The sequence below is a fragment of the Thamnophis sirtalis genome, unplaced genomic scaffold (genome assembly GCF_051295495.1).
Source record: "Thamnophis sirtalis isolate CommonGarterSnake01/CBP01778 unplaced genomic scaffold, rThaSir2_p1.2 scaffold_8, whole genome shotgun sequence".
Classification (NCBI taxonomy): Eukaryota; Metazoa; Chordata; class Lepidosauria; order Squamata; family Natricidae; genus Thamnophis; species Thamnophis sirtalis.
Genome location: NW_028261388.1, coordinates 21,860,442 through 21,885,343, shown reverse-complemented (window position 1 = coordinate 21,885,343; position 24,902 = coordinate 21,860,442). Strand labels below are relative to the sequence as shown.

Genomic DNA, 24,902 nt, shown 5'->3' with positions numbered 1-24,902 from the left:
AGTGGTGGGATTCAATTTTTTTTTACTTCCAGTTCTGTGAACGTGGCTTTGTGGGCATGGTGTGGCTTGGTGGGCGTGGCAGGGGAAGGATACTGTTAAATCTCCATTCCCTCCCCACTCCAGGGGAAGGTTATTGCAAAATCTCCATTCCCTCCCGATCAGCTGGGACTCGGGAGGCAGAGAATAGATGGGGGAGGGGCCAGTCAAAGATGGTATTTAGCAGTTCTCTGAACTACTCAAAATTTCCGTTACTGGTTCTCCAGAACTGTCAGAAGCTGCTGAATACCACCTCTGATGTTAAACTGGTGCAAAACTATGTTAGAATCAAAACCTCACAAAATTGTGGGTAAAATAGGCAGGAGTGTTAAGTATGTTTGCTGCCTTATGCTGACCAAATATACATACATGCATACATACATGCATGCATCCATACATACAGAAAGGGAAATAATAGCAATGATATTTTTAGAGATGATTTATTGGAGGACACATAGCCGGCAAGGCATGGGGTAGCCTTCTGATTCCCCTCCTCCCCCCCAGCTTTTGACATTGCCTAGTTGTGAGACAGGAAGAAATGGCTCTTACCAAATGTTTGCACTTGTCTCTTGCAGAGAGGTTTGAATCCGATCCAGGCCCACAGGTAATCCATTCCTGATGCAAAAAAAGTTTATCATGTGCTAAAAATCCCTGTTTTGTATAGGTGTTAAAGAGGTTCAAGAATGTCACAGCCAATTATGATTTTGTTAAAAATGATACTTATTGGCAGTTTTTACTTCCTCATTTACTATTCCTTCATCTTACACCGAAGGAAAGATATATGTATGTAGTACATAATATTCCTTCTCATTTTTAATTTATTTAATAGGTATTTAAAAGCAATCCAGAAAAACACACCTTTTCAAGATAATTCTTGACTCATCTCATGGGCTATACCACAATCAGTATTTTAGTCCTTGACATGTCCTAAGACTATTCATAAGTTTCAGCTCTCGCAATAATTACAATCTAATGTAGGAAGTTATCACCCAGCCCTCTCCCAGAAAAATGAAATATCCTAGGAAATATTGAAAAGGCAGAATATTTCTCTGGATATGAAAAGGAAGAAACATGTTTTAAAAGACAGAATAGCTGCCTGCAGCTTCCTGCCCATCCCCCTTTGTCAATGAGCCATTAAAGCCTGAGCTAGTCCACTTTACATAATAAAGAGTTCTCCCCTTCAGCTCCAGAGTGATGGGATTAAGGCATGATAATATTGGCCTTTTACCCACATGGCATCTGAGAACTCAACCAAACCTGGATTCAAAATGCAGCCTAGAGAGTTGCCCCTGCATGGGCCCATGGGAGTCTGACAACCAATCAGAATACAAGCTCAAGATCAAAGGCCAGAGAGGGCATAAAACCAGGGACTCAGCTTCTTTTCCACCCTTCTCTTCTTCTTCACCCAACACCTGGAAGCATGTGGTCACCTTTTTCCCCAGGACCTCAAGCCACACGGTCCTGTCCACCATTAAAACCATCTTTCTAAGCAGCCTCCATGTTCCCAGTGTCTTTTTCCCCACTTGGAACTGAACCCAGAAGGACATTTCTTCCAACACTAATAACCATGACTTAATATTAATTTGAAGTTGTAATAACAGCATCCCAGAGTGCTACTGAAGTATCACCAAAGGACCTTTTTTGGATGCAATAAATCTTTGAATAATCTTAATAACTGTCCTGAATACTCTGACATTTTTTTTTTACCTGGGTGGATTATTGGCCTTGGGACCTCCTCGCCAGAGAAGCCCCAGGTTTGAAAGGTCTTTCTTCCTTGACATTTCTGTTGCTAACTTGAATCTTTTCCATCATCTGTAAAAATTGAAAGAAACCATTAACTTAACTCTTTCCCTGAAAATTTACAAGCCAATGTGTTCCACAAATTCCTTGGTGGTTGGAAGTTCTCTGTTTGATTGGCCAGGAGGATGATGTCACAAGCATTCCAGTTTACCAATCAGTGTCTGGGGCACTTTCAATTCTGGCTTATTTGTTGTGTCATTAATTTCCTTTGACTTATAACCCATTGCCTTCAGATCAAAATATTAAAATGTAAGTGTCAAAATATATAAAGGAACAAAATAGGTGTGTTATATATTTTCATAGAGAAAGATATTCGTTGCAAATATACCATGTATCAGAGGTGGATTGCTGCTGGTTCGGCCCGGTTCGGCAGCAAGTTCTGGTAGTGGCGGTGGTGGGAGGCTACGCCCACCCGCCAGGATGCTTCTACGCATGCACAGAAGCATTGTGCGTGCAAGCAAGCGCACATGCGAGCACAAGCGAAACGGTAGTAAACCAGTTAGCAACCCACCACTGCCATGTATCAATACCAGTATTTGGCAATAATCAGTGAACCTAACAACATTTAACGTGAGAGAAATATCCTGATCAGGACTTATCAGAACTGTTTTGTTCTTGCCATTTTGCTTGCTTTCTAGGACAGGCCAAAGAGAATGTTAGAAAACTGAATGCTGAAGAAGCAAAGGATCACAGAGTTCAGAAACACAGGCAGATTTGCACAATATGGGGTAATGTAGTACAATGGACTTGCAGGGCCGGAGCAACGTGTAACATGTTCACACTGATGCGATAGGACCGGGTGTTTGTTAATATGATTTATTGGGTTAGGGATTTTCTGTCTTCACTGTGAGTTGTATTGTGTTGGGGGGGAGTGCACTGGGGGAGCTCAACCAATCTCACTGTACATATGTTGTGCACTGACAAATAAATAATAATAATTATTAAGGTGGGTCGGTGGCACGGGGCTTTAAAGCTTTCATTAAACAAACAAACAACGGGGCCTTCCAGGCGCTAGGGGTCGCTGTAGGAGACGTCGGTCTTCTAGCTGCCATTCCTTCCTTCCTCCTTCCCTTCTACCCTCTCAGTTCAGTGATCAGGAAGTGTCTCCTGGAGACACCGGGTCTGCTTCCAGTTAGAAACAGGCGGTGGTTGCTATTGGTGGTTCCGGTGGTTGCTTTTCTGGTTTGGGCGTGGTGGCATCATGGAGCACATCCGCACCACGAAGGTAATAACATTCTCCGTCCGCGCCGGCCCGTTTGACGGTCGTTAACTGGGAGCAGCAGAGCCTTAACTTGCGGCTTGGCTAATTCCTCCGCTTGCCCAGGTTCTACTCCGGTTCTACTCCGTGGCAGAGGGACTCCCTTGGGATGACCAGGATACCCTCCCTCCGGGCTCTCTTTCCCAGCCTGCTCCCTTCCAGAGGTGTAGAATCCACAGCCCCCAGAATACAAAGCACATTTAGAATTCTTTATTCGTTAAAGAATTAATTCGGGGGTGCAATATGGAGTGACATTGACCTGGCTGGTGCCTAGCATTCTGTTGAGTGGGTTTTGGGTGGGTTTGGGGGGGATGGGAGGGGGAGAGATTGCTTTCTGCGAAGTACTTAGATGTTTCAAAGGAATCGTCCACCTTTTAAAGCTCTTGTGAATGCTTCCTTTCTGGAGAGTCTTAAAATAATAAATGCCTTTGCATTTCGGTTATGGTTCCAACCTAAGAGTAGATAGAATTGGAACTCTTAGGTAGATAGAATTCCCATTTCTATTCCTACTGTCCCCATTTATTTGTATTCATTTCTTTCCTTCATATTCATGTTTATATTTATACCTGCTATCTTGTATGTGTTTGACAAACTAATAAATAATACAAATACAGATCTTGCAAGGGTTGTTACTCAGTAACTTCAGCCTCTTCTTGATCTGTTGAATTCTCATTTTGACAGATTTGCCTATATCAGATTCTTGTGTTTCCTGGAAGCTTATGTTAGTGGAGCCTAACTGGCAGGCTTATCAGCTGTTTTTTCATTGCATTCGATTTTTCCAGGCACCAGGATTGTTAAGGACTCTCCACATTTAGTTGTGATCAGCAGAGCTGAAATCCATTGTGTGCCATGCTAGGGTAAGCTGACAGTAGGTTTTTAAAAAAAAATAAAATCAAAGGGCACACAGTAAGCAAAGATAGATGCTGTTTAAAAAAAAAACACCTTTGTTACCTTTTCCATTATTTATTGGATGTTAGCCATGTGATCTTGGAAAGCCTTATCTTCCAAATTGAGCTTGTATTTTATTTTCATTCCATATACTGTTGAATTCTGGGCAACAAAATCGCATTGGTAGGTGAGATAAAAGAATACTTCAGAATTTTGAGCATTTTTTCAGCATTGTCATTTTTGCTGTGGAAATAAATTTTTCTCTAATTGTTTGGCTGCTGCTGCTGTTTTTCTGTATGTACATATTTATAAATTGCAAGTAGCAATACAACTGCACAATCTTGCAATAAATAATTCTGCTGGTCTTTTATAATTTTCTAGGTTTGCCTACTTTTTATACACTGTTTAATGTTTCCTCATTATTTCAGATGTTGTTTTATTTTCAAATTTAGCAAATTAAATGAAGCTTTTTTTTCATTGCGTTGTGTCAACAATGTGTTGTAAATTACTCTAGCACTGTTTAGCTTCTGTTTCCTCTGCATTCATGGTTTGAAGATAGACTTGGATTAATGTAATATTGATTTGCTTTCCTTGCATTCTTGTAAGTGACTGATAGCCTTCCTCGGCCAATAGCTCTTGCTTGATATCTCTTTTTGCATATCTAGCAATAATTATCAGTATTCTTAACCTGGTATTTCCCTGGTCATTATAAATACATTGGTCTGTATCTCTGTTCCATAGAGCTGAAGCATTGTGTGTGAACCAGAACTTTCTGTGTTCTTTGAGCATACTTTTAATTTTTGCACATCTAATACTGCAGTTTAAGATATGAAGAGTTGAGCATGAATAGGACTCTCCCTTTCATAATTAGAGTCATGCATGTCCTAATTTTAGTGGATTGTAGCCTAGAACAGCTATTTCATCTCAGGCACCCCCAGGCTGCAGTATTTCACAGTGGAATCCAGAGGACGCTCGTTGTGATCTGGCTCCAAATAAAGCATAAGATTATCCTTTTCAATTCTTTCAATACTTTTGATAACTAGGAAACAATCTGTGCAGATAGTCAGGAAAGAACTATATTGCTATGATCTTTAGTGTAATCTGTGAGCAAACTGTATCATACAGACTGCTTTCTGTGCAATAAATAATTTGATTTCTTTTATGTTGAGCTACTGTTGAGTAGTTTCATGCGATACTTGGCTTTTTTTTAAAATGCAGGTTGAACAGGTAAAATTACTGGACCGATTCAGTACCAACATCAAGTCACAAACAGGAACTCTTTACCTTACAGCAACTCACTTGTTATTTATAGATTCCAGCCAGAAAGAGACATGGGTAAGGAGAATAAGGTTTTATGTTGCATTCCTTTACTTATATATTTTTCTACATTATGTAACTTCCAAGAAACATATGGGCTGATGTACACAACTTTTCAAAAGTGCCCTATGACATTTATGGTTAGGGCTGTCCTAACCATGGAAGTTGAGCGTGTAATAATTGTTTAGCGCATATCTCTATAAGATTCTTGTTAAAAATAATCTTCATAAGATTTTTCTGTGCTTCGTTGCCACTATACTACAGTGTGTATTTGAAAAATTTTAAGCTTTAACTGCAGTCGCCTGTATGAAATCAGCGAGGTAGAATACATAGGGTGTGTTTGCCTAAACAAAATGAGAAATGTCCACTGTATATGCTTAAAGGTACTTTTCAAATGGAAAAAGAGCAACAGGCAACTTTGATGTAATATTACATTATTATTAAGAGCCGAGGTGGCGCAGTGGTTAGGGTGCAGTACTGCAGGCCACTTTAGCTGACTATGATCTGCAGTTCAGCGGTTCAAATCTCACCGCTCAAGGTTGACTCAGCCTGCCATCCTTCCGAGGTGGGTGAAATGAGGACCCGGACTGTGGGGGCAAGTTGCTGACTCAATTTGCTAAAAAAAATTGTAAACCGCTTAGAGAGGGCTGAAAGCCCTATGAAGCGATATATAAGTCTAATAAATAAATAAATAAATTATGCTCATTATAGTGAACATGTATATCCTCTTGTGTGAGCCGGATGCTCACTATATGTGTAAGTACTGCAGCTTTCAGAATGCCCACAAGCATAGCCAATTCTGAGAGAGGTAGCGTCAGTACATCTGGAGATAGCTAAAATGGGGGAAACTGATTCAGATTTTATGCATCCTCATTGGAAACTTAAGATTGTTGAAAGAGCCTTATCGGTATTGTTTATCAGTTTTTGTGGTTTCCTGTATGCTGTAGATATTACACCATCATATTGCTGCGGTGGAGAAACTGGCGTTGACTACTTCTGGCTGCCCCTTAGTGATTCAGTGCAAGAACTTCAGAATAGTTCACTTCATTGTTCCCAGAGAAAGAGACTGCCATGATATTTATAACTCTTTGCTTCAGCTGTCAAAACCAGGTAGGATGCAGCTTTCTTCATTTCAATATGTTTGGTACAGAGGGTGCTCTGATTTTTTTTTTAAAGAACTAAAAGAGCAAAGGTCAAGCTCAATTTTTTTTCTTTTTCCTCAATGTTTTAGCAAGGTACGACGAATTATATGCCTTTTCATATAATCCGAAGCAAAACGAGGAAGAGAGGGTGCGAGGCTGGCAAATCATTGACCTGACCGAAGAATATGATCGGATGGGTGTGCCTAACTCTGAATGGCAATTATCAGATGCAAACCATGAGTATAAGGTAATAGGTTGCTCATGCATTTATGATGCAGCTGTTAATTTTCCAGTCCCCTCCTATTCTATAGAGATCGAATAGATTTTTGAATATGAGGACGGTTGCTTTCATGTCAGGGGAGGAACAGTGAGTCCTGCTTTGTGCTTTCTTTCCCTGCTAACAAGAGATCAAGACTCGATTGGAGATTGTTAGACAAGATTTTTTCCCCTCAGATTTTATGCTTTAGGCAAATGTTTATGGTTTTTCATGTGCCTTGTCTAATTTCTCTTTTGTTCTTGTATATCTTTATTGATATTTTCATTTTAAAAATGTTTCCTGTTTATGTTTCTCATGTCAACTTTCATTGCAACGGGTGAGCTGTATTCTTAACTTTTTCTTTGCAACTATGTTATATTTGTACTGAAAATATATACTGAAATAGACATACTGTAGAAGGGAAATTTGGAAATTCAAAGACTAGCCATGTACTAGCGAGGATTACTGGTAGAAATATTCATCAGTATATATTTTTATCCCATGATTGCCCATTTTTCCACTTGCTATTCTTTTTAAAGAAAGTCAGATTTTAAAGTTTTTGTTTTTGTTTTTGAAGAACTCAGGAAAGTTGAATGAAGAATTTTCATCTAAACACCCTCATCTTAACTCTGGCTTTTATCACAACTTTTGGAGTACTGTATTACCTCATTTAAATATGTGGCCAGTTGCTATGGTCTCATTCTTGATCATTACATTTAGCCAGAAGAGATAGATAAGACTGAACATTACTGCATATTCTATTCTCTGTTCCTTTTCACCTCCATCCATTTTTTGATATTGAGAACCTTTCGATATCCCGACTTAGGTGCTTCTGATTAAAAATTGGAAATTGGATATACATACCTGTTGTGGCCCAACAGCAGCCCGCTGAGCTGTTGGTGGAATCTGACAGCGATGAACCCTATGGGACTGCCCTGGAGGCTGAGGAAGACTCTGGGGGGTGTTTGGAGTCAGACTAGAGAGGCCTGTTGGCCACCAGGTGGCGTCTGAGTCAGGGAGCAGTGAGTAAGAACAGAGGGAGGCTGTCCCTGACGTACATATACGTAGGGCTGCGAGGAGGAAGGAGCAGCTTTGGGAAAAGGGTCACAGAAGGAAATAGGAACATTGGCCCCTCCCGGAGAGCTTATAGGTGGGGCGACGTGAGGGGAATTTTGCCGGAAACAACAATTTACTGATCCAGCCGTAGAGAAAGATTGGGAGAATTTCGTGAGCTCAAGCCTTGTTTCATAGAGATAGCTTTCTGGGCTCCCAGCCAAGGGGTTGCTTATCTCCCTCCTTAGTTGTGGCAGACAGCCAAGTCTGTGTCCGTATATGTTGTAGAGGCTTGGGACAGAACAATACCTAACATGATTTTTGTTTGCAATTTCTTTTTTAAAACTTCCACAGATTTGTGAGACATATCCTAGAGACCTTTATGTTCCCAGGAGTGCAAGCAAGCCCATAATTGTTGGCAGTTCTAAATTCCGAAGCAAAGGAAGGTTTCCTGTGCTCTCATATTATCATAAAGCTAATGAGGTATAGTCTGATTTCTTTTCAACGCAAGTATCTAAAGGCTATTTTGCAGTACAGGAAAAGACCCAAGTGGGTAAGTATAGTAATCTAGGTCCCTAGATCTATTTAGTGCAATGAAAGCGGATGCTAATAATGCAAGTAGTCCTTGACTTACCACAGTTTGGACTGGAATTTCAAGTCACTAAACAATGTGGTCATTAAATGAGTCATCACTTGATTGTACCTGATTTTACAAACCATTGTTTAACTGCTATTGTTAAGTGAATCCTTGTGAATGTTAAGTGACTCTGGCTTCCCCAATTGACTTTGCCTATAGGAAGCTGGTTGGGAAGATTGCAGATCGCGATCTCGTGACCACAGGACACTGCTGTGGTCATAAATGTGAGCCAGCTGCTCAACTCTCAAATTGACATCACATGACCACAGGGGTGGTGCGACAGTCATAACTTTGAGGACAAGTCATAATTTGCTTTTTCCAAGGTTGTTAATAACTTTGAACTGTTGTTAACTGAGCAGGTGTAAGTCAAGGACAACCTGTAATAATAATACGACTGGGTATTTATGACCATAATAAGTTGTCAAACATAAATAAATAATATTAGTTAGTTCTCTTGGTTTTCTGTTTAATTAGTAATGTAGCAATTATCCTTGGTTAGAAAAGTCACAAGTTGATCGTCCTTTCTCTGAGGAATCCATAGCCTACAGCTAGACTAATATGCATGATCATCAGAAGCAAGTGGACATATTGGTCAATGTAGTGGTGGGTTGCAGGCGGTACGCCCTGGTATGGGCGTACCGGATCCTCCCCGGAGCACCGGGTACCGGTACGGTATGGTGCTCCGGAGGGTCAGCCCGCCTGCACTCCTTACCTGTGTTTTAAGCTTTTGGCGCTTCCGCGCACACGCATGGCGCATGCAGCGCCTGCAATCTGCTCCGCTGAGCAGCTGGAGCGTTGCGGAGGCTTGCAGAAGCGTCATTTGACGCTACAACGCAGGTGCACACCGCGCATTTGCTTGTACGTGACGCCGAGGCCCATCACTGGGTCAATGACAGGATCAATGACACTGATGCAAATCAACTATATTTGCAAATCCACCTCTGCAGCAAACATAAGATGTATTTGTGTTTTAAATCTATCATTATAGAAAATCTGAGCATATTCCCCTCCCCCCCTTTTTTTCAAGTACAGATTAGAGCCTTAGTCCCCCGCTCCCCCCTTTTTTTGTTATATTGCAAGATAGCTACACACTGATTTGCTGTACCTGCCTTCACCAGTTTAAAATGCAACCTTTTCTTTATATGTACCCCCTTTTTTTTTCACCAGGCTGCCATTTGCAGATGTAGTCAGCCTCTCTCAGGATTCAGTGCCAGATGTCTGGAGGATGAACACATGTTGCAAGCAATAAGTAAAGCTAATCCCAATAACCACTATATGTATGTCATGGACACCAGACCAAAAGTAAGTTTGTAGCTGGGTTTTTCTTTTCTTCTGTTTGGTTTTGGCATTCTTAACTGTCTTTATTCTTGGGGTTTTGCTCTTTTTTAAATATTTTCAGAGTAATTGTAAACTGACCAGAGTCGCTGGGTATCAAGCAGCATATATGTCTAATAAATTGTATTGTTATTTTGTTCCTACTTATTGATTTGTGGTATTTTATAAATAGGGTCATGCAGTGGCTCACCTTCTGTTTGGAAAAAAAGTGTTTTGAAATGTATTTTGCAACTGCAGCTCTGTCAGGAATGCTTTAATGCAAACATTTTCCTAGGATTATATGACAATTGCACAGTTCCAGAAATGATTAGATTCCTTTGGAATTGGAGATTAGTCCCCTAATTCTGATAAAAAGAATCTCTGGAACCAAGTCCAAAGTGTTGCATAGTAGTATTACCAACTTCTTAGATGGAAAGGATCAAAATTGGATTGTTGTAATCCCTACTGTCCTGGGTTTCTTTTAGGATCTAGTATGAGCAATATAAAGGGATGCGGGGGCTCAGAGGCTAAAACACTGAGCTTGTCAGAAAGGTCAGAAGTTCAGTGGTTTGAATCCCTAGCATCACATAATAGAGTGAGCTCCTATTACATGTCCCAGCTTCTGCCAACCTAGCAGTTTGAAAGCATGTAAAAATGCAAGTAGAAAAATAGGGACCACCTTTGTTGGGAAGGGAACAACGCTGCGTGTGCTTCGGCATTTAGTCATGCTCGCCACATGACCATGGAGACATCTTTGGACAACGCTGGCTCTTTGGCTTTGAAATGGAGATGAGCACCGTCCCCTAGAGTCAGGAACGACTAGCACATATGTGCGAGGGGAACTTTTATCTTTACCTTATGAGCAATATGATCATCATTTGTCTTTTGGGAGTTTACACGTTCTTTGAAAGAGGTGCTTCAAAATGTTCATATGAAACACTCCTTTTCAAATCCTAAAGCAATCCTGATTTTTTTTCTAGGCCCATGGTTCTGTTTTTTTTTTGGATTTCTCAAACCTTTTGCATAACCATTTTCCTTCAAGAGAGATTTTGGTTTGTCAATTGTGGCTTATGTCTTCGAAGCTAGCTAATCAAAACTTATTTAATAACCAATAGTTAAATATATCATGGATTACTACTCTTTGTTGTATTCTTTGTAAGTAACAGAATAGGAAGACTTTCAATTCTGTATTGTTCAGATAGGTGGTGAAAACTATCCTATTTATTTTATTTTCCTTATTTATTTTCATTAAATGCCACTCTATTTACAAAGGATCTGAGTGACTTACAGGAAACTAAGATATCTGAGGATATTGAATTGGGAGTCAATATGGCTAGTCATTTGAGTTAGGAGAAAGAAATCATGCAAAATCACAACAGTCCTAAGCCTTGGAAGCCAAGTAAAAAAATATAGTTTTCTTCTTTTTCATATTGTTCAGGATATATTATACAAATTACTATAGTTGTACATTGCTTTGTTTCCTATACATGACTAAACCTTCTTTTTCTCCAAGCTGAATGCAATGGCCAATAGAGCAGCAGGTAAAGGCTATGAAAATGAAGATAATTATTCCAACATTAGATTCCAATTTGTTGGTATTGAAAATATCCATGTAATGAGATCAAGCCTGCAAAAGCTTCTGGAAGGTATGAATATATGTGCAACTTCACTAATATTAAACATTTCTCGAGTACAGCATGCGCTCTTGCAGAAAAGTGATTTTACATAAATCTAGTTCATATCAAAGGATGTACTGAAATAGTATATTTCTCATGCTATAGATATTGCTAATGTGAAATTCTACTTTCTAGTGTTACGAGAGTGTATCCTCTTAATGATATTTCTTCTATTCAATATACTTCAGTTCAATTAAAACAGCTACATTTTTAATGTAAACAAGGCAGAATCATTGGGAGTCATGCAGTATACACATTTAATCAATTATTATGGTTTCATTTATGTACTGATTACTTCAGAAATTATTAAAGCTTGCCATCCTACTATAGTAATGGGAGGTTTTATTAAATATTTATATGACTGTATAAATTACATACATATTTAATATAATGCATAATTTAGGTACTTATTTTATTATAATTTATTTATACAATTAATATGTCATTTAAACATTACTTGTGGGAAGCTACCTAACTGGAATCTCAAGAAGTTATTCCTTCATGATTCCTTCAAACTTAGCAGCTATTAGCACTATTTACAATATCTGCCCATCTGAGGAGACTCATATCATATCTAAGAAGTGCATGGCTGCATTAATAATTCCTCATAGTATTTAAGTGATAAAAGACAGGAGTGCATTCTAAACGGTAGGGACATATTGAGGATTAGTAAGATGATGGATGCGCTCTTTTAAAGTAGAATTATGAAGACAATTATGTTACTTATAATATGAAAGAACTTTACACTGGATTGCTTCCGCAGAATTAACAATTAATAAACAAGAGTTTGAGACAGATTGGGGCATAAACAGGATATATAGAAGAAACTGGAATAGAGAAAAATACTTCATATATTTAACAAATTCAGATTTCTTCATGCAGTTGTTAAAATCCACTTTTGATTCTTGCACAGAGAGATGCTCCTGCTCCATTTGAATGGATCTATGTTTCATTTTATTTTAGTTTGTGGAACAAGAGGCCTCTCAGTCAATGATTTTCTCTCAGGCTTGGAGAGCTCTGGATGGCTGAGACACATCAAAGCAGTGTTGGATGCTGGTATCTTCTTAGCTAAAGTAATTTGCATTTAGTAATTTGTCAAACGTTGTTGATATTGGTGTTATTTATTTGAGAATATAGATGGCCTTCAATAAGCACCATCAGATCAAGGGAATTTGGAAATTTCATTTCTAAAGTCTTCAACTTTTCAAGGATCCATAATTCAGTAGCAGAGCATATGTGTTTAAATAGAAAATCCCACATTCAGTTTGGAATTTGCCTTCTTAAAAAAGAAGTATATATTATGGTAAGGGACGCAGTGGTTCGGTGGCTAAGACTCTGAGCTTGTCGATCAGAAAAGTCGGCACTTCGCCAGTTCAAATCCCTAGCGCCGCATAATAGAGTGAGCGCCCGTAACTTCTCCCAGCTTCTGCCAACCTAGCAGTTTGAAAGTACATAAAAAATGCAAGTAGAAAAATAGGGGTCACCTTTGGTGGGAAGGTAACAGCATTCCATGTGCCTTCAGTGTTTAGTCATACTGGCCACATGACCACAGAGACATCTTCGGACAGCACTGGCTCTTTGGGTTTGAAACTGAGATGAGCACCGCCCCCTAGAGTCAGGAACAACTAGCACATATGTGCGAGGGAAATCTTTACCTTTACCTTATATATCATGGTAATCATAATTGACCACTGCCTGACTTCTTAAGTAGTTTAAGTCAGTTATTATTATTTATTACATTTATATGCTATTAATGTCACATACATTAACTAAATATTTAGTTGGTGAGCATTCAAATCTGCCATAAGGCAATCCATTGTGTTCCTAAAGTAAAGGAGCCAAAACTGATAGTTTAAGCAGTGATAATCATGTTTTGTTATTAAGGCAAACAAATTTCTGTGCGTTGAGTCATTATTTTACTCTTTTCCTTAAACAATCCACTATAAATAAATGTTGAACAATTAGGTGAGATCCAGGCATAAATATGCTGTCTAGGGATGATTATGAAAAATTCTGGGAATTGAAGCCCATACATCTTAAAGTTGCCAAAGTTGAAAACACTGGCCTATAAATATGTTGACAGTGTATTCCCAAAATCTCTTTCAAGTGTGACAAAGATTACAGATCCTTTCAGTCTTACATCCTTCCGAGGTGGGTAAAATGAGGAGCCAAATTTTTTGGGGGGCCACTATGCTGACTCTGTAAACTGCTTAGAGAGGGCTGTAAAGCAGCATAGAAGTCAAAGTGCTATTGCTATTTATGTTGGCCAGAACTTCTGGGAGTTAAGAGTTCCAGCACATTTGAAGGGTTCTTGAAAGGCTGGAATGAATTAAATATTTTAATTGAGTTGAGCAGTTGAATTCATTTTCTTTGTTATACACTCATCAGTAAGTTTTGTTCTTTTCACAGGCTGTCGCTTTTGAGAGCGCAAGTGTATTAGTACATTGCTCTGATGGCTGGGACAGGACATCTCAAGTCTGTTCCTTGGGTTCTCTATTATTGGATCCCTTTTACAGAACAATTAAAGGATTCATGGTAAGCGTGCTTAAGTGAAACTTAAGTCACATTTGTTCAATGCTAATGCTGACCAACTTTGCAGTTCGATAATTTTGTATTTTAGATTTGCTCATCTGCTTAATAATGGGGCTATTGAACATAATACTGTGCATTAAGGTTCAAATGTCATTAAATTATACAGTGGATCCCAATTCAAATAATTATTGAATCAGTAAGAATCAGGTATTATTAACTACATATGCATTTTAAAATAAATAATTTCAAAAATGTTTCAAGCAGATAAAGATATTAATAATAATCAGATATTATGATATTTTCTCAATAAATTGAGATTACAAGCTATTGATGCGTTTCTGATGCTAATTTTAAGTTGTGAACATGCCAGTTGAGTCTGTTGTATCCATTAACTTGGACTAGATATCTTAAAGATCTGTTTGATCTGGGATTACCTTGGTGCCTTGTTTTTTAAATTCTGTAATTAATGAACTTTACAGTGTTATTTGAAACCCTGCATTTTATGTTTTTTTTACTTGTGGTATTTGTATAAAAGAGCAAAGACATATGTATAATATAGATAATTCTTGTTTACTGACCACATCTCCTTGGTATCTCCTTCGCTAAACAGTACAAGTATTAAATATGATATCATGGTTGGTAAGGAGTACTTTTAGTCCTCATTTTCCAGCTGTGAAAAATTTGTTTTGCTTTCTCCATTGAGTTAAGAAAATCCAGAATGAAAATGGTGACTTGGGAAATATGTTTTTTAATTAAAACATAAAGCATACTACATGATTAAGAACTGATACATGGTTTCTTCTAGGTTTTGGTGGAAAAAGATTGGATTGCTTTTGGACACAAATTTTCAGATAGGTAATGTTTTTCGCTTTAAAAAGCCTGCATTTGAATTCTTCATGTAATGTGCCTTATTGTGTTAAATTAATATGCATTCTACAAGGCTGTATATTGCAGTCTTGTTCAGACATATTTAATTTAAACTGGAAATACATATTTACCTTGTTTTACAACAATTGATTACTTTATATACTATTCAAGATTTTATAAAGATTGAAAAAGTAAACCTGAGCAGCCTTATTTCCAATTTAACTAACTGACTTAAAACTCTCAACTAATCAGATTTTTTGGATGCTGCACAGCCCTTTTAGCAGGTTGCAAGTTGTGTTCAAATGATCACACCCTCTCGCCCTCTTTTTCTCTCGCTGGAAGAGCTATCCTTATTGCAAAGGGGTTTTTGGCCAGACGGTATAGGCAATTAACAATAAGTACCTTTGCCATTATTACTTGCTTCATTTTTTACCCCATTCTATTTTCTGTTATGTTTCTAATTGAACTTAAAATTATTATTTTTTTTAATTTGACTCACCAGGCTCCAAATGCTGCACAGTTTCCTCCCACAGATGTAATTACTGTGGTTTATTCTATTCTAGGCCAAGCAAACCATTTCTGTATGTCCTGCTAACGGACCTAAATAGGACAGGAAATAGAGCAAACACTCTAATTTTAACAGATTGGATAGTGTTGGAATTTTTAAAGATTTCTTTGGAGTTGGGTGACTTTGATTCTTTTAGAGGATTTGGGATTTTACATTGAGTGTTACGGATACCTAAGTCTCTGGAAGGCTTAAGGCAATCATTTTGTCCCTTAAACCTATGCAATCTACCTGCTCCTCAAAATCAAATGCAAAATAAGACCCTATCTTATTTTCAGGGAAACACGGTATGATGGGCTGATTGTGAAAGAAGTCAGGATTCCAAAAAGCAGTTTTGCATGGAGTGCTGTGTTCTCTTGCTACAAGCCCAGTGAGCGTGCCTAGAAGTTCTTTTGTGCCTTGAGTAATAATTGCCCTGTTAACTGTGTTAAAGTGTAATACAGAAAAAGGTTTTAAAAAGGATGCTTCAACAATTTTTTTACAAGTCTTATGGACTACTTAGTGAACATTCCTCATGTACTCTGGGAAACGCATCATTTTCAGCTCTCATTAACTAACTGGGAATATTATATTTTATAGATGTGGACAACTGGATGGTGACCCAAAGGAAATATCCCCCGTGTTTGCCCAATTTTTAGAATGCGCCTGGCACCTGACAGAGCAGTTTCCACAGGCCTTTGAGTACAATGAAGCTTTTCTCCTTCAGATCCATGAGCACATCCATTCATGCCAGTTTGGAAACTTCATTGGAAACTGCCAAAAAGAACGAGAAGAACTCAAGTAAGGCTCTTAGGAACAATATAGTAACACAGAACTGAACTTCTCCGCTTATTCCTCCCTCCTCCCTTTGTGTCTTTCTTTCCATCATTTTTATGCTACAGTTAGAAAGCCTCCCACTGTACTTACAGATCAATATAGAAAGGAAGTCCCTGTCTTCAGGGTACTTACAGCCTGGAAAAAAAAATCACTGTCTAAAGTATGGCAGGAACAACAGTTTAAAAATCAAATAAATTTTCAAAAAAAGAAAAAAGGGGAAGGAGAGGAGAGGAGAGGTAGGGGAGATGGAATTTGGTAGCAAAAGAGAAATAAAGAGTTCCAGTACTTAGTCTTTCTTTCTGCTACAGCCTAATGGAATGGCTGCACTTTACTGCCAAAAGTAGTCAAAGAGTTTCCCCTTAGGGCTATTAAATATTAAACTATCAGATAAAATCAGTGATGGAAATCAAGCTTTGCTAGGCTGAACAGTGAGGTAGCTCTTTTAAGTGTTGATGCTTAGAATTCTTTTTCACATGGAGGAAACTCTTAATATATATTGGCGGTGGGGGGGGGATCTGCTTGCTTGGATTTTAATAAGTGCAAAATTTTCCTGAGAGTAATATATTCCTTTAATATAGAAGAAAGCCACATGAACACAAGTCTTCCTTCAATATCTTTTTTCCCCTTCCCTTCGGTGGCCATTTCTCATCCTGCAATTCCTCCCAGTTGGTTTGTTGGGTAGGAGCTTTGGAAGGGAATAGATATCTGTATTGTATTCTCTTTTTTGTCCTCTTTAAATTAGTGAATGTTAATAGGGTAGGAATTGGCAGGAAGGAAGGCAGTGTTAAAACAGTTCTTTGTAGTTCATAGTTGTAATTAAACTCTGCTCTTTATGCCTTTCTTGTCAGAAATATCCCACCTTTTGTGTATGTTGATATAGTGTAGATCTTCCTCGGCCACTGACCAATGATTAACTCTAGGCTCTCCTTATTTTAAGATTGAAAGAGAAGGCTTTTTCCCTGTGGCCTTTTCTTTTGGATGACTGCAGGAAATACCTAAATCCAATCTACAATGAACATTTTTCACAGTCACTTTCAGTTCTGGAGCCGGATACAGTCGCCTTTAATTTCAAGTAAGTTTCAATTGTGCATTTTATAAACCCATCACCTGGGTTGGAGTATTAAGGTAGCATTATGTTGATATGTACAGGTTTTGGAGAAACATGTATCATCAGTTTGATCACACAATGCATCCCCGGCAATCTATACTGAGCCATGTGATGAGCCTGAGTGAGCAAAATAAACAACTGGAGAAAGATATTAAAGAATTGGAAAATGTGAGTATTGACAACTAATTTTATTCTTGACTCTAAAATAGGACCACTTTCCCCTTTCAAAAATCATTTCTTTATTCCAAAATTATGAGTGGTATTAATCTCCATTGATTGTTTCATATAGTTTTTGTAGTTTGGGAGAGGGTTGCTTTTGTTTTCTTGTCAATTGGATATAGAATAGAATAGAATAGAATAGAATAACAGAGTTGGAAGGGACCTTAGATGTCTTCTAGTCCAACCCTCTGCCTAAGCAGGAAACCCTACACCATTTCAGACAAATGGTTATCCAACATCTTCTTAAAAACTTCCAGTGTTGGAGCATTCACAACCTCTGGAGGGAAGTTGTTCCACTGATTAATTGTTCTAACTGTCAGGAAATTTCTCCTCAGTTCTAAGTTGTTTTTCTCCTTGATTAGTTTCGACTCATTGCTTCTTGTTCTGCCCTCAGGTGCTTTGGAAAATAATTTGACTCCCTCTTCTTTGTGGCACTCCCTGAGATATTGGAACATTGCTATCATGTCTCTCCTAGTCCTTCTTTTCATTACACCAGACATACCTAGTTCCTGCAACCGTACTTCATGTTTTCACTTCCAGTTCCCTAATCATCTCTGCACTCTTTCTAGAGCCTCCACATTTTTTTATATCATGGTGACCAAAACCAAATGCAGTATTCCAAGTGTGGCCTTACCAAGGCATTATAAAGTGGTATTAACACTTCACGTGATCTTGATTCTATCCCTCTGTTTAAGATTCCATTAATAAGATTCCACTAATTTGATATCCAGTTGAATCTTTTGATTTCTTCTACTGTGGCCTCCACTACCAGCATTCTTATTACAATGGATAGCTGAGTATAATAGTAAATCGGTAAAATCACTTCAGTCTAGAGTTGCTGCTCATCGGGAACAAGAGGATGGATGGATGAACAATCAATACAATAAATTTGCATGTATTTATTTATTTATCTTGTCATGTTTATGTTTATATTAGAGGTGGAGACCCCTTGAGAACTGTATGTAATGTAATTTCATTTTAATGTATGTCGATTAGTGTACATTCAGAGTGACAATAAAGTATTCTAAGTACTACAGGGAAGCAGTGTGTGAAACTGGAGACTAAAGTGAGAGGGAAACCCATAAATAGTCCCTCATCTCTTCAAGTAGAAAGGATTAAATTAGCATAACTGGGAAGTGCCTCCAGGTGAAGTTAGGAAGGCCATTACTTGTGAGAGGAGACAATACTGGGCTATATAAGAGCCGAAGTGGCACAGTGGTTAGGGTGCAGTACTGCAGGCCACTTCAGCTGACTGTTATCTGCAGTTCAGCGGTTCTAATCTCACTGGCTCAAGGTTGACTCAGCCTTCCATCCTTCCGAGGTGGGTGAAATGAGGACCCAGACTGGAGGCGATATGCTGACTCTGTAAACCACTTAGAGAGGGCTGAAAGCCCTATGAAGCTTTATACAAGTCTAACTGCTATTGCTATTGCTATAAACAGTCACCAGACTTAGCTACAAAGCAGTTTCCTATCCAGAAGACTGGAGACTAGAATAAGTATTAATAATGGGCCAGATGAAAGAAAAGGGATAAAAGCTATTAATTCTGAATTATTTTTCTTAACATTAGAAATTGGGCCACCATTTACGCAAGGATTTGGATGCTGTCTTTGCGAAGGAGTCTGTCTGTCCCGTGTCACCAGGAGTTAAAACCTCACTCTGCTTTAAGAAGGAGCAGCCTCTCTTACATGAGAATGACTGCATTCGGACAATAGAGGGCTCCAACACAGCAGACAATCGATACATGGAGTACATGGAAGAGTTCTCCAAAACAGAGCCTAGTGTTGTCAGCCTGGAATATGGAGTGGCAAGAATGACCTGTTAAATGTCACACAAAGCAGTTCTGCTTTTCTGAAAAGATTGAAGTTCAGGACAGGGCATTGTGAGTCTGATCTCTTGGAATGTAACCAAAAACTAATGTGTGCAATGGAGAGCTTCATTAACGTAGACTAGAGTGCACATTAGTTTTGAAAATGTCATCCTTGTAAGAGGTAATTGAATTTAACAATGTTGAAAAAAGGATATGAAGACCTTAGGAAACCTTTTGTGGGGAATTGGGGAAATGAAAGCCGAACATCACAATAAATTATAGCTACACTAGCTTATTCCAAAGGTTCACCGGTTTTGGTCCCTATGGAGCCACAGTTAAAGTAAACCCATTGAAATTAGTGAGATTTAAACAAGCCAAGATTTCAGTGAATCAACTAACATATGACTATGTCTAATTCACCCAGTGTGATCATTGCCAAACAGTAAATGATATTTGAATGTTTCCTTTTAGGATACAGACAATTTACTGGGATCAATGAACATCTGTATATAAATGTAAAGTATGTGTGTGTTCCTGTTTAATCTATTGCCTGTTACAGTATTTTCAGTGATATCTACATCATTAATTAGTATCAAGGTAGTAAGAACAATATTCAAATATATGTGTTCTCATGTTTTGAGAGCAGCTCATTTAGAATATCTAAAATATGCTTAGTGACTTCTTTAAATTATTCTCTTTCAAAACAATACCATGAGGTTCACGCCAGTAATTATGGAGTATTAATTTCTTGTAATCAGTTTTAACCCATTACAAAAGTAAGAAACCTTTTTTCTCTCTCTCTCTTTACTTTATGATAAAGCTCTAGTTAGAAAGAAAACGTTTTTTAAAAAGAAATATTTCCTAGCTGGTTAATAAGTTAAAATGGCAGCCCCAAGGCTGTGTACCTTCCATATACTTCTGTCCAACTAATGGAAGCACAGTTCAGTTGATAAAATGGGTAAACTAGGTGTGTCACATGTATTTCAGGATTGGAGTACCCATTTCCAAGAATAGGCTACATTTCAGAGTGGTCATATTTTTAGGCTTCTTCCAATTATGTATAAAGTAACTTGAGCATCCAGTGAAATACAAAGTATAAGAACCGTCCCTTTTTGATTGGATACATTTGCGGTTTACTCTAGGATTTTAATCTGTTTTGTAAATCTGCTTTAAAAGGTGCAGCTTAATTTGAAATAAAAAGCTTGTTTTTCAATCAGTAGGATTATCACATTAATGTATTAGGTGAATAAATGCGAATTACTAATCAAGTAGCCATTTTTGGGTAAAGGCTAAGAACAAACTAAACTTTGACCTACAAGCTAAGATGACTGTAGAATCTCGGATGTTTTGAAAATGTGTTAATGTTGACATTTACTATCCAGGGCAGTATCCAAAGTCACAGGAAGCAGATCTCCAGTTAAGCAGAATGCTTAGATAAAAGGATACGCTGTGTATTTGTGTGAGTAAATCGGTGCGTTCCCAATATCTTTGTTTTTACTTCACCAGGAAAAATAATGGATTTGCTTTAGTGGGATCCTGTCTCTGCTTTCTCCCAATTTGTTTTTATTGTTCCAATGAAGAAAAGAAAATGAATATTGAAAGCTGATATGGTAAACATTCATGCCTTGGGGATATCAAACATCCCAGGTGGTATAATAGGTAATTTGTACCTGAGGGACCAAATGCTTATTACACACACAGTGAAAATTAGTTTAGCTTTGCAGTAATCACTGAAAGCTGTGTGAACAATACTGCCATCAGGCTACATAAAACCTCACACAGTTGGCTGTTTCATTCTATCTTGGTTGAGATCCAGTCACACCTGGAATACTTCAAGGGTCACATGAAGAAGGAATAAGTGGAAAAAATATGCTTTTTGATATTGATGACAGACCTATTTAACTACAAAAATTGATTAAATGGGGAAAACGGAATCTCATTTACCTAAGATATATGGTGCATTCTCATGTATTCTGTCTATTTAGGCATTGTGCAGATTTTGTACAGCAGTAATTTTGAAAAATATTAGGACACAGAAATTTGGACCTCTAATTGTTTTTCTCTCTAGTTTCTTCCTATAAATTAATAATTGCTTGTTATAGGATATACTGAAAGATCAAGCATTGTATTACAAATTATTTCTTGCAACTGTCTAATTAAAAAAATACTTATGTGTAGCTACATTAATCTTGCTGAACAGTTATAAAAGTGACTTCTTGAATCATCTTGAATAGTAGAAATGCAGGTCTTTGGATATTTCATGTCTCATGTAAAATTATCTGCCTATATTTGTTTTACATTCCACTTTTCCATCAGTAACTGAAGATATGCATAGTGCTCCCTATTTCCCTCCACAACAACCCTGTGAAATAGGTTGGGTTGAGAGAAAGTATCTGAACCAAAATCACCCTTTGATAGCTGAGGTGGGTCAGAATTACCTCAACCTAACATCTCAACATTACATCCTCCCTCCCTCGCTCCCCGTCCTACTGAGGATATAGGATGCAACATAAACCTTGTGAGGAATAAGACTAGCAAATGTAGTCCACAAAACAACGTATGCTAGATACTTGAGAGTATGACAGGATATCCTCCACCTGAGTATTCTTAATGAATGTAAATGTGGAATGACTGATCTAGCAAAATGTGTAACTTATACATTAGATCCAGATGACTGGAACCTAGCTGTGTGACAGTTTTTTAAAAAAAAGAGAATCAAAAAATTACAGGCTACTCAGCTTCATGTTTGTCAAATTATAGAAATGATTATTAAATAATGAATAAGTCTGCCCACAGCTTTACTAAGAGAAAATCAGTATAAATGGCAGTGATTACATAAATTCTGTGCTTGGATTTTCAGGAGTCTAACAAGGTTCCTTACCTAAAACTGTGAAGAAGAGTTAGTGGCAGGCTGCAAATTAGCTAAAAAGGAGAAAGTGGAGAGTAGGGATAAATGTTCATGTATGTAAGAAGTGGAGCCGTTTAAGGATCTGTATTGAAACTAATGCTTTTTAACTTATTCATAAATGATCTTGACTTATACCAAGTAGTACTTATGTCAAATGTGGATAACTCTGTTTATGATGGTGGTGAATAAAAAAAATCTGTTTAAATTGGATGAGTGGTCAACCAAATTGCAAGTGTGGTTCAGTTTAAATGAGGGTAAAGTCTGCCCCTTTGGGGCCAAAGCATTCTTAACTTCACCATATGAATTGATATGATTGTTATAAGTACCAGAAAAAGATCTCAGAATTCTGAAGCTGGTATTTGAGGGTGGGGGTGGGGATTCTATTCTGGGGATCATTAAGAAAAGGGTTGAAAATAAAACTGCCAACATTGCAAAGCCCTTAAACAAATCTGCTGGGTGCATGTGCATTTGCCCACGTGTACATTAATAGCCGTCATTAGGACAATTTGTCAGTATGTGGCATATGAGAAGGAGGGGGATTTTTAACTCACTCTTGCTGTGCTATTTTGTTGGACAATGCCCCTTTCATCGCAGAGCTACTCATGGGTCCCGATCGTTGCTAATGAACTGCTGCCTTCCATCCAATTTCCAGGTCAGGCATAAAAGGCTCTGCTAGTAAAAAAAATTAGCTAGTTGCTGCCTCAACACATCTGGAAAATGTCAGATTTAAGAAGGTGTAACATAATTTTAAAAAACCACAACCTCAGGTGCTACTTGCAGCAACATATTTTATGTGAATTAGTCTTTCAAATGTGCTCAAGTAATTAGATATTTGGTTAACTTATGTATGTCTTAAGTTGATAGAGGTTTGGTAACTTGAATATTACTTTTCAGATTTAGATGCCGCTACTGCTTTATGGTAGGTATTCTGACAAGCTGTTTTTACTAAATTACTTCTCAATTAATATCTGTTTAATTAATAATTGCCAAGTTCACATTCCTCATATTTCCATCCTATTGTTGGAGGCATTGTCTGAGGCACTTCTGGTTGAAAGGATTAATTGGTGACATCATTGTTGCCCAGGGATGCTGCGTGCGGGACTGCTTTCATGTCCTTCCATCAAGGAGCAAGTGATGGGAGCTCACTAGTGGTGGTTTCTGGATCCCGTTGCAACCAGTATGCTGCAATGGGGCCTGGCATCCACCATGTGAATGCACGCAACACGAGCACAGCACACACATGCGTACTTATCAGCCGCGACGCTCCAGCTGCTTGGTGGAGCGTCACACAGGCACCATACGCTCCGTGCGTGAAAACCCTGATTGGCTCAAATAGCAGTAAGGAGGGCGGGCGGGTAGGCCCTCAGGAGCACCGTAACCTGGTGCTCCCAGCAGGCACCGGTACACTTGTCCCGGGGCGTACTGGTTATATCCTACCACTGGAGGTCACCCCACCGTGAAGCAGGATTTGGGTCTCGAACGCAGGTTGCTAACCTCCAACACCAGCATCCTACCCACATGAGCCACCGTGTTCCACATTCCTCATATTTTAAAACCTCAGGATACCTGTTGGATCAGGCCAAAAGTCTGAGAGGTATAGTAATCTGATCCACTGGGCCAAAGGCTTAAGAGGATCAAATGCTACATATGACCAGGTCACCTGTCTGTAAAAGTCAAATCATCAATCCCAAATCCCAGGATGGATAGTGTCCATGATAATATACCTTGAGGGATTTTCAATTGAAGAAGTGTGATAACAATATTTTAGTATTATTTTAAATCATATCCAGTTACATTTGCAAAAAAAACAAAACCAAAACCTGTAACTTTTCCAAGATTTCTTTCATGTGGTAATTTCCTTCAGCTGTTAAAATCCAGACCTTAAAACTTAATGTTTCTTAAAGCAGGATTTCGTGCTCTGCATTTCAGTAGGAAAAAAATGCTTAAATCTGTGTTCCTATGTAGATGTAACTTCACAAATGTATCAAGGATTTTAGATTGCCATCCCCGTTTCTTGTTTACATAATTATAGATCTCCAAACACATTGCTATCATGAGAAAACGTAGCTGATGGGGTCTCTCGCATATACTCTAGATTTTTGTTCAAACAAGAGCAGGGGTGTCAAACTCTCGGCCCATGGGCTGGATGCATCACGCGCTGGCCACACATGACCCCTGTTTTAGCGAAGGAAAAAGTTGTGATATGTCATTTGACAACAATGTGTCTTCACAAGTTTGACACCCCTGAACTAGAGTATATCCCTTACATATTGATCTAAGTAGAGATTTTTCTCTTTGTTGTGTACAGTACTATTCCAACAGACTCTTAGTTTTATGTTGGAAATATGTTTTAAGTTGTACACCAATATTAGGTGAAGGGTGTGTTTTCAGGATGCTATGCGGCATCAGAGCTAATCCCCAAGTGGAATTTAATCTGGCCAGATTCATGTCAGACTCGGACTGTGTCTTATTGAGATGCTTGATTTAAAAAAAATAATATCTCCCTATGAAAATCTCATGCAAATTATATGTGATCCCTCAGGTGCGTATAGTCATTAAAGATGCTTATAATTGAGAATTGTGTGGTAGCCTGCTTTTTCTTTAATTGGAGCTTTAAATTCCCAACCATTCCGTTTTGTAGGACAGCTGCCAAATGGGCATATGAGGAAGTACAGCAGGGCTGTACCGAGAGTCTATGCA

The 24,902-nt window shown here is 38.3% G+C and overlaps 1 protein-coding gene across 4 annotated transcripts in view; it reads left to right on the top strand.

The window, feature by feature from the left end:
- The first annotated feature begins 2,936 nt into the window (after positions 1-2,936).
- MTMR6 (myotubularin related protein 6) overlaps positions 2,937-24,902 on the top strand; it is a 40,071-nt gene continuing 18,105 nt past the window's right edge. Inside the window, exons 1-14 of one of the 4 annotated variants that reach the window (XM_087721230.1) lie at positions 2,937-3,061; positions 5,201-5,317; positions 6,247-6,409; positions 6,531-6,688; positions 8,105-8,233; positions 9,555-9,689; positions 11,215-11,347; positions 12,341-12,450; positions 13,787-13,912; positions 14,715-14,764; positions 15,921-16,121; positions 17,095-17,229; positions 17,307-17,433; positions 19,055-20,507. In XM_087721230.1, coding sequence (XP_087577356.1) covers positions 3,038-3,061; positions 5,201-5,317; positions 6,247-6,409; positions 6,531-6,688; positions 8,105-8,233; positions 9,555-9,689; positions 11,215-11,347; positions 12,341-12,450; positions 13,787-13,912; positions 14,715-14,764; positions 15,921-16,121; positions 17,095-17,229; positions 17,307-17,433; positions 19,055-19,309 — 1,863 coding nt within the window. In that variant the 5' untranslated portion in view covers positions 2,937-3,037 and the 3' untranslated portion in view covers positions 19,310-20,507. Of the gene's footprint in view, positions 3,062-5,200; positions 5,318-6,246; positions 6,410-6,530; positions 6,689-8,104; positions 8,234-9,554; positions 9,690-11,214; positions 11,348-12,340; positions 12,451-13,786; positions 13,913-14,714; positions 14,765-15,920; positions 16,122-17,094; positions 17,230-17,306; positions 17,434-17,878; positions 18,825-19,054; positions 20,508-24,902 lie in introns of those variants that run through there. The other 3 variants (XM_087721232.1, XM_087721231.1, XM_087721233.1) reach the window with 3 other exon arrangements.